Consider the following 9,535-nt stretch of genomic DNA (forward strand, 5'->3'; position numbering starts at 1 on the left):
GTCTCTGTGGTCAGCTATGACACGCTCAAAAAGCTGAATCTGGCTCACAGAATGCAAAAAGCGAACATCAAGTTGAACAGTCCCGGTGGCCGAGTAGACGTGGTAGGCAAAGTTGTCACGAAACTGAAGTCTCCAAATGAGGAAGTCGCAGACGTCGTGCTGTATGCTACACACAGCCTCGTCCGCCCGCTGCTAGGCAGAGAAGACTCACTGAAGCTAGGACTGGTAAAGCTTCTCAATGAAGTGAACATTCCTAGTGAGCTGTTTGCCAAAGAAGTTGGACTGTGGAAAACAACGCCGGTCAGCATCACGCTGAAAGACGGAGCTGTGCCCTACGCCGTGGTGACAGCACGCAGAGTGTCACTGCCACTGCAGCAACCCGTCAAAGAAGAGCTTGCGCGCCTGGAAAGCACCGGTGTCATCGAAAAGGTCAGCGAACCCAGCGACTGGTGTGCGCCGATCGTACCTGCGCCGAAACCAAATGGCAAAGTCAGACTGACTGTTGACTTCAAAAAGCTGAATGCCTCTGTGAAGAGAGAACGCTACGAGCTGCCAACCTTCGTGGAGCTGAGCAATGCCGTTCGAGGATCTGACACCTTCAGCAAGCTGGATGCCACCAGTGGTTTCTTTCATCTCCCGCTGGCAGAGAAGTCAAAGCACCTCACGACGTTCCTGACGCCGTTCGGACGGTACCGCTTCAACCGCCTACCGATGGGAATCACCCTGGCTCCGGAAGTGTACCAACGCAAGATGGCAGAGATGTTGGACGACCTACCGGGAGTCGTATTCTTCCAGGACGACATCATCGTGCACGGCAAAGGCAAAGAGCATGACGAGCGCCTCTCTGCAGTCCTGCAGCGCATCAAAGAGACTGGCATCAAGCTCAACGAATCGAAATGCGAATTTCGCCGAAGAAGTGTGGCGTTCCTGGGTCACCGCCTATCTGCAGCTGGTGTCCAACCCGACAAAGAGAAGCTCAGAGCTGTGCAAGACATGCCACCGCCAGAAAACGTTCAGGAATTGAGATCGATGCTGGGTGCCATCAACTTCCTGACGCGCTTCGTGCCCAACGCTCAAAGCATCATGGGACCTATGCATGACCTCCTGAAAAAGGATGCCGAGTGGATCTGGGATCACCCTCAGCAAAAAGCTTTCGAAGACATCAAAAAGAAGATAGCCGAAGCAGGAGTCCTGGCGTATTTCGACCCGAAGTTGGAGACTGTGGTGTCTGCAGATGCAAGCTCCTATGGCATTGGAGGCTGCCTCATGCAAAAGAAAGATGGTGAGCTACGACCAGTTGCATTCTGTTCACGCCGACTGACCAGTGCCGAAAGCAAATACGCACAGATCGAGAAAGAGTGCCTGGCAGGAGCGTGGGCGTGCGAAAAGTTCCACGGATATCTGTACGGTCTTCAACGATTCTCACTGCTTACAGATCACAAGCCGCTAGTGCCGCTCATCAACGCCAGAGACATCGCTGATACGCCACTCCGCTGTCAACGTCTACTGATGAGACTGGCAGCCTACGCTGGAGAAGCTGTCTACACGCCAGGCAAGCAGCTGCTCATTGCTGATCTCCTCTCACGCAAACCCGTCAGTGAACAACACTCGTCCGACGAGGACGTGGCAGAAATCGAAGCCCATGTCAACGCCATCATATCAGCCTTGCCCGCAAGCCACGGCAAGCTTGAAGACATCGCGCAGCAACAACATCAAGATCGAAAGATCCGTCAGGTCATCAACTTCACTGAAATCGGATGGTCATCTCCTGTCCATCCTGACCTGCTGGAATTCTATTCAGCTCGTGGATACTTCAGCGTGTCCTACGATCAAACCAGCAAACCTCTACTGATGTACGGAAGCCGAATTGTCATCCCTGAAGACATGCAACGTGAAATGCTACGAAAGATTCACGACGACGGACATCTGAGTCTGGTCAAGTGCCGACAAAGGATCGCCGAGTCAGTCTGGTGGCCTGGTATCAACGGCCAACTGAAAGCATGGATCGACCGCTGTGGGTTCTGTCAAGCTCACAGACGGCGGCAGCATGCAGAGCCACTCCAGCCCACCGAGCTCGCCGATGGCCCGTGGAATACAGTGGGGGTAGACTTCGCTACCTATGAGGGCCGGACCTTCCTCATCGTCGTTGATTACTTCAGTCGCTGGCTGGAAATTCTTCACATGACGTCAACCACCAGCGCAAGCACGATCGACCGACTCAGGGGTCTCTTCGGACGCTTCGGAATCCCAGAGATTCTTCGTTCCGACGGTGGACCGCAATTCTCTTCTCAAGCCTTCGCCGACTTCTCCAAAACGTACGGCTTCAAGCACATGATGAGTAGCCCTCACAACCCGAGAAGCAATGGAGCTGTCGAGCGTGCTGTTCAGACAGCCAAACGTATCATTCAGCAACCGGATCCGACGCTGGCGCTTTTGGCCTACCGGAATACTCCACTGGAAGTCACTGGACACAGTCCAGCACGCCTGCTCATGGGACGCAATCTGAGAACCCGACTACCAATTCATCCGGTGCACATGAAGCCGCAATGGCCTGACTTCATCGAACTTCAGCATCATCATGATCTGCAAAAGCTTCGTCAAAAGGAGGGATATGACAAGAGGCATGGCGCAGCGCACCTCGACCCTCCATCAGTGGGTGATGACGTTCGTGTGCGCCATGACGGCGAGAAACACTGGAACGGACCAGTGCGCATCATCGGACCAGCTGCGCAGCCAAACTCATTCATCATTCCGTCAGCTACCACGCAAACGCCTGTCGTCCGTAACCGACGTTTCATCCTTCCGATTCCACCCGATTCTCGCCCGAGTCCAGATGCTGCTCTTCCGCCAGTTACCCGACCAGCATCCTGGGACATCGCTGCTCCACAACCGTCTCGGAGCTCTCCGCTGGGTGCATCACCGCAAAGTGCACCGTCGTCCTCGCCGTAATCGCCTCCGGCATCGTCACAAGCACCCGAGGAACCCGAAGAACTGCTGCTAGCAGCCGAACCGCCGCCACCGCCTGCTCAGCCTGCCCAGAGAACGGGTGCAGCACCACCACCAGCAGCAGCTCCAGCAGGAGCAACAGCAGCACCGGGCGAGCTTCCGCGATTCACGCGCAGTGGTCGTCGTGTGAAGCCCACAAAACGTGCGGACTATCATTATTACTAAAGTGGTGCGACACGTAAAAGTTTTGGAACCTGACATTTATTGTTCCCGCTTAATTTGCATTACGCTTAGCCAGCTTGTATATTTCATTGTGCTCTGCTCTCCCGCCTGACCTGCGCGTCTATTGAAAGGGGGGAGGTGTACCGCGAGTAGCTGAGTTGCACCGCGAGTAGCTGAGTTGCAGCAGTTTAGTAGGGATACGCCCCTCGTATACGCCCCTCGACTTTTGGGCCGAGCTTGTTTCGATACTGTTTGGGTGTGGCCGCTAAGCAACGCAATACAAGAAAACTTGGCTAATCTAACTTCTCTGCAAGATATCGATACAGTTGTTAAGGCCTAAAAAGGTGTCTATCTGATGCAGTTTTTCACGGCGAATCGAATGGTGCTATTTTTGTTTCCGTACGAGGTCTAGAACTTCCCAAAAAGTCATTTTTCAAAAAATTTGTGTGTCGTGACGTCATAAAATTTTGAATAACTCCCACATTTTTGAACCGATTCTTCTAAAATTTGGTATGTAGGTGCACATAGACCACTTCTCTGACATATATTCCGGTTTTTTCGATAGACTCAAAATTTTGGATTTTATAATGATTTTCCCAAAAAAGTCAGTTTTTTGAAAAAATTTAGGCCAAAATCCAAAATTTTCAAAAAACCGAGATAGCCATTTGATAGACAAAGTAAAATTACGTATAACCTTTTTTGTTACGTCTTGATTCCTTTAAAAATGAAGATGTTAGCGGCGTTTGAACTTTTGCCGTTTTTGAGGCGAAAATGGCGAACATGACGTCACTAAAACGTCAATTTCTCAAAAATTTTCCGACAGATTTCGCTCAAATTTTCAGGGAACGTGTCAAATTGATGTAAAAAAAGGTACTGAAAGTTTGGCGGCGTTGCGCGCCGCCGTTTTTGAGATATCGCAAAAATTCGCGAGGGGGGGTAAAATTTACCCCCCCCCCCCAGCCCCGCGCGGGTTAAACATTGTAGACGGGAATGGTGCGGTGGTAAATACATGTACCGCGGTTTATGTCACCTGTCTTATATGCCGCAGTGTGAGGCGCCTGTGCTCAACTACAATAACTACACAGTCATCAGTAACAGTCCAGCCTAAAACGCCACACCGGGTGGCGCTACACAAACCGCGAGAGCCTCCAAACGACTTCATAGCATCCAGTCAAAACAGATAAACCAATGAAATGGATGCAGTAAAAGCTACGGGAGAAGTTGTTTCTCCGCGGAATTTGACAGACCATCACTGTGCTGCACAGTGCACACAGGCGCACGCTTCTATTTCAATAGAAAAATACAATTCTATCGAGCAGTGTTGTCTATTTCAAACACCCTGCACGGTTACAGTCTACGGGTGGACGAGTGTGGCGGCGAGTGGAGCTCGCGCTGAGGGCGGTGGTGGTTGGTCTGCAGCTGGTCGACAGTGGCAGTCCGCCGGAGGTGCCTGGGGAGGCCGAATAGCTGGTCGTCAGTCAGTGTGCGCCGATGGTCGGTCGGATGTCTATAGCCAGTAGCGCAGCTCCTTGTAGGGCCGTGGCAGCGGCTGCAGACAACGCCGACAAAATTCACCCTTAGTGAGCTCGCTGACACAACGGAACGCGTGCAAATATGCCTCATTTGAGTCACAACCATCAGAATCGGACGCAATGGGCTCCGTCCCTGCTAACGTGCTGTGTGATAACTCCAGGTAAAAAAATGTCCACAGACCTCTGTGATTTGTGAGAAACTTTGTCCACAGACTCTGTGATTTGTGAGAAGAAAGGACGGCCATGTGTAGCACTTCCAAGTTCCAGTGTTCATCTCCGAGATCCACAGAGCAGTGGCGGTATAACAGGGTCACGGATCACTCGCCTGTAGTGTATGGGCCGTCTGGGAGCTTTAGTGGCTCCATCGCCGCCAGTCTGGTTCGGCTTGGCGCGGGAGCTGATACCGCATCGAAACAGTCTGTACCTCTGCCAGCATCAGGAAAGCAAACAACATTCCTGCCGCTGGCCGGCAGCAATGCCGGGAGGCGGCCCAGTGGCGCCCCCCGGGACGCTGTATCGTCCCGCACCGCTCCCCACACCGGCCTGGGAGCGGCGCGGCCCACTGGCCCAGTCCGCTGTCCTTTCAGGAGCGCGTCAGTGAATCACACCCGCACGGTCCGGCCCCACCAGATGCCCGGGAGACGCGCTCGGACTCCGCGGGGCTCGCCGCCGGCCGCCGCCTTCCAATGCTCGCTCCGCTCAGCTGCACCTTGGCATATCGAACGGTTTGGATCCTATCCATCGATGACGTCATAGAACAGGGTGCCAGAGGCGCTGTCGGCGGCCCGGTCCCGGGGGGAACCACGCAACAAACACCCGCCAAAGGTCGGACCGACCGGACCGCCCAAATGTCGGCGCTGCAGATCTGCAAATAGCGCCAGGGTAATGTAAGCCACTTTGGGCCGGTGGGTAAAATACAGCAGCTAAGAAGCACGTGAACTTACGCATGGTTTAGGTATACCGCATGCAACAGCGTTTTGCTGCTGAGCGCCATTAAGTAGATAAGCAGGATATGCGTGCTGGTTCTGCATTGTCATTCCACGCCGACCTCTCAGCGATAGCGAGTCGTGTTCGACTGGAAGTGGCCCGTCCCTCGGTTGTCGGTCTCTGGGCGGCAGCAGCAGGATCGGTGCTACTCTGCCGTCTGCAGTAGCGGGACAGGAGTGCAGCCGTGTCTGCAGCAGCGGGAACGCAGCCGCCGCCCGCAGCCGCCTGTCAGGGGGGGGGGGGGGGACAGACCCGCCTCGGCACGGGGACAGACGCCGGGCTGCCGCGTTACAAAGCTCGTCTGTCAGAGGCTGCGCACTAGAATGTGATGACGCCGGCTCAGCTGCCAGGGACGGTGGACGACGCAGGCCACCAGGCGCGAGCTGCGCTGGGGAACGTTCCCGTCCATTCGTCCACTCCCTGCGAAGACTGAGTCGACTCTCAACACGGTTAGGTCACGCTTTATTATTAATCGGAGCAGCAAACCAGCCCTATATCTCACTTACATCCTGGAACTTGTCACTCAGGCTGACCGTCCGGTCAAAGTCCTATTGTCCAACCGTGATGATTCACCCTGTTCCGAGGGCACTGCGTCTCCTTATTGTTAACGAATAATATCATTATCACTGCTTCTGTTGCCGTTTCATCCCTCCGGTCTTCCTCGCCATCTGGCGTTGTCCTGTAGCGAGTCGATTGATTATGCAACTGTCGGCCTAGTGCGGATACGCACTATGCGTCATCACATGTGGCTTGAAACTGAAAGTAAACCTGTCTGACCTGAGATCCTATTGTCTGACCTGTGACCCCGCTGTCTGACCGGTATCTGACCACTGTCTGACCGGTATCTGACCGTTGTCTGACCCGCGTTCCCAGGCACCACGACGGCCAGCCGCTGGTGGAGGACGACCACTACCACATCCGCCGTGTGGCCGAGGGCACGCAGCTCTCGGTGGCGCACACAGCGCCCGGTGACGCCGGCAGCTACACGGTGACGGCGCGCAACTCAGCCGGCCGCTCGGCCGCCCAGCTGCGCCTCGAGCTGCGGCCCGCCCGGCCCACCGCCGGAGACGACGCGCCGCCGCCCGTCGACAGCGACGACTACACGCCGTTCGTGCGCCGCGGCCGACCCGGCAGGACCGACAGACCGGCACGGCCCGAGAGGAGGCAGACGGCGCCGGCGGCGGCCGAGCGGGCCGCAGAGGACGGGGGTCAGCAGCAGGTGAGAGGACGGACACCAGGGGGACGCATACCGGGAGGACGGACACGGTGGGGGGGGGGGGCGGACACAAGTGACGGGTGTGGGGTACAGATGGGACGGACAGGTACAGAAGGAGGACGCAGGGGACGGCTACATAATTAGGACTTACAGAGAGCATTTATACCACAGAGAACCATTTTTACCTATATCATGCTTAACAAGAATCACTAAGCAACTATGACCTTGTTTTTCAAACCTTTCCCCGAACATTGCTTATACGACATGAAAGCATTTAGCGTAACGAGCCTTTTCTTATGTTTGAAAGTCGCTTTCATCTTAATAGCCTTATAATAGCCTCTGGAATGTGGGCGTAATTTGACGTCATATAATTATAGATTTTGGACGCCTACCAGCCTCGGTTACGCCGCTGGTCCTGCAGCTAATTTGGCAGCTCCAAAAATGCCGTTACACCACTATAGTTTACTGGTGCCCTGGCAGTTTGCCCAGCGTGTCACTACGCTGCGGTCCAAACACCAGCCTGTGCCAGCCCCGCACGGCTTTTCACATAGGTATGACCGATCTTGACCGAACACTTGACGATTTTGAGGATGCCCCGTAAAGCATTTTCCTTTAAGCACGAGTCGTCCTTATAAGTTACTTTTGTTCGCCGTCATGCTGTCCCGACCTTTTAATGAGACCGGCAGGAATGGATGGTAAAATGTTTGGGCATCGTAGGCTATTGAATGCCCTGAGCGTTGGTCAGGTTGACGGGACTTTGTCTTTTAGAACATCATATAACGGCTATAATCATATAAGAGTCCATATGTGCTCATCACATTGCTTCCAGGATAACTGTTTTCATAATTGCTTGACATAAATGAAAACATAGGCGCTCGAACTGAATACCCAAGACCAAGTTTGCATCACGTCCAGCTCAGGCCATGTGACGGTCAGTCATTGTCTCCGTGTATTTGCTCTATGAGCCCGGCCCCGGCCGGTTCATTGAGGGGGCTGCCAGGGGCGGACCGGCCGACCCCCCCCCCCCCCGCTCCGACCGAGGGGACGGCCTTGTGTCGACTCCAGCGCCGGCTGCCAACCGCCGCCGGCGACGGCGCGCCGCCGGCCGCCGGCGCACCAGTGGCCTTCCAGGTGTCTCCCGGTCGCGACACCGGCCCCCGCGCGGCGCAGTCAGTGTCTGACCGGCGCTCCAGCGGTCAGCCGGCAGTGAACGGGATGTGGTAGTGGGTGTTCGGTGCGCGATCAGTGCGTACGCTATGGGAAAATACTCGCTGGGCCAGTGCTGTGTGTTTTCAGTGTAAATACCATACTGTGCGGGGAACAGAACGCTCGCTAGGTGTGGTTGTTTTTCGTGACTGCGCTGTGGCGCCGCGCCGCATTCTGTCGCGTTGAGAAGCGTTGTGTCGCGTTGTGCCGCGTTGTGTCGCGTTGTGTCGCGCCACTGAGTGGGGGCGCTGTGGATGCTGGACGCCGTTTGGCGGCTGGCCTATCTCTCGCTGGGCTGGACGCTGGTGGCCGCGGCCGACCGTCCCGTCACCGCCACGGAGCTGCCAGAGGTAACGCTGGCTGCCGCCCACGCGTCCCAGCGGCGCCCCGCGGCGGCCCAGGGACGCACAGCGGTGTCCCAGTACCGCCCCGCGGCGGCCCAGTACCGCACAGCGGTGTCCCAGTACCGCACAGCGCCCAGGCGCCACAGAGCCGCCTCAGCCGCGGAGGGTCCGCGGGCAATAACTTAGAGCAGACACCTCTTATTGAGAGCTTACCAACTCCACAGTCAAACAGTGCGGCCGCAAGATACATGTTGACGTCGAGTCATGTATCTTCCATATTAGCCGTGACTCGGAACCCACACGTGTAGTGTGACTAAGGGGATCGAGTCCCGTGTTGCTTCTGGCCACCCCCGATCACCTTTGTGACCAGCCGTGTGATCAGTTGAGCCTTTAGCTAGCGAAGAGCCGAAGACTCTCGTCTTCTGACTCCCGTTGAGGGTATTATGTAATCGCTGCTCAGTCAGCTACCCTCCCCCTCTCCTCCGAATCTACTGTGTCGTGTGACCGCTGTTTACCGACACCCAGCTCCCTTTGTGAGCTGTGTTGCTTATGATGACCTTTGTGTTCGACAGGGGACCCGCGGCCATGAGGTGCCGGCCCCGGCTGCCCCGGCGGCCGGCTCGGCCCGTCCCGGGGACACGGCCGCCCCAGAGGAGGTGGGACAGGCTCAGTGGCGACCCGTGCCGATAGCCCGCCGGCACGCCACGCCCACTGGAGCTGCCCCTCCCACCGGCGTCGCCCCGCCCACTGCCGTCGCCCCGCCCACCGGGCCAGGGCCCTCCCCAGCAACAGGTGGGTGCAGCAAGGCGAGCGAGGGATGGAGAGGAGGGGAGGGGAGGAGGGGAGGGGATGGAGAGGAGGGGAGGGGAGGAGCAGATGAACGCAGCGGGTGGTGGCAACCAGTTGTGGAAATGTAACGCATAGACAGTAGGCACTCAGCCTACATGACTGAGAGTGAGACTATAGACATAGCGTAAAGCTATGGCTCGTATGTAGGCTGTAAAACACGGGCGGATCACTGTTTCCCGTTGTCATGGTGTTACTAGTTAACAAGGATATGAAATTAAATGTGAAAGCTGTGG

At 56.0% G+C, this 9,535-nt stretch overlaps 1 protein-coding gene across 1 annotated transcript in view; it reads left to right on the forward strand.

Annotated features, from left to right (window-relative positions):
• LOC122369467 (twitchin-like) overlaps positions 1-8,127 on the forward strand; it is a 57,922-nt gene extending 49,795 nt beyond the window's left edge. The window contains exons 14-15 of the mRNA XM_043344242.1: positions 6,561-6,906; positions 8,074-8,127. Of these exons, the coding sequence (XP_043200177.1) occupies positions 6,561-6,906; positions 8,074-8,127 (400 nt within the window). The remainder of the gene's footprint in view (positions 1-6,560; positions 6,907-8,073) is intronic.
• Positions 8,128-9,535: the final 1,408 nt, after the last annotated feature.

The sequence above is a fragment of the Amphibalanus amphitrite genome, unplaced genomic scaffold (genome assembly GCF_019059575.1).
Source record: "Amphibalanus amphitrite isolate SeventyFive unplaced genomic scaffold, NRLGWU_Aamphi_draft 001038F_arrow, whole genome shotgun sequence".
In the NCBI taxonomy this organism is placed as follows: domain Eukaryota; kingdom Metazoa; phylum Arthropoda; class Thecostraca; order Balanomorpha; family Balanidae; genus Amphibalanus; species Amphibalanus amphitrite.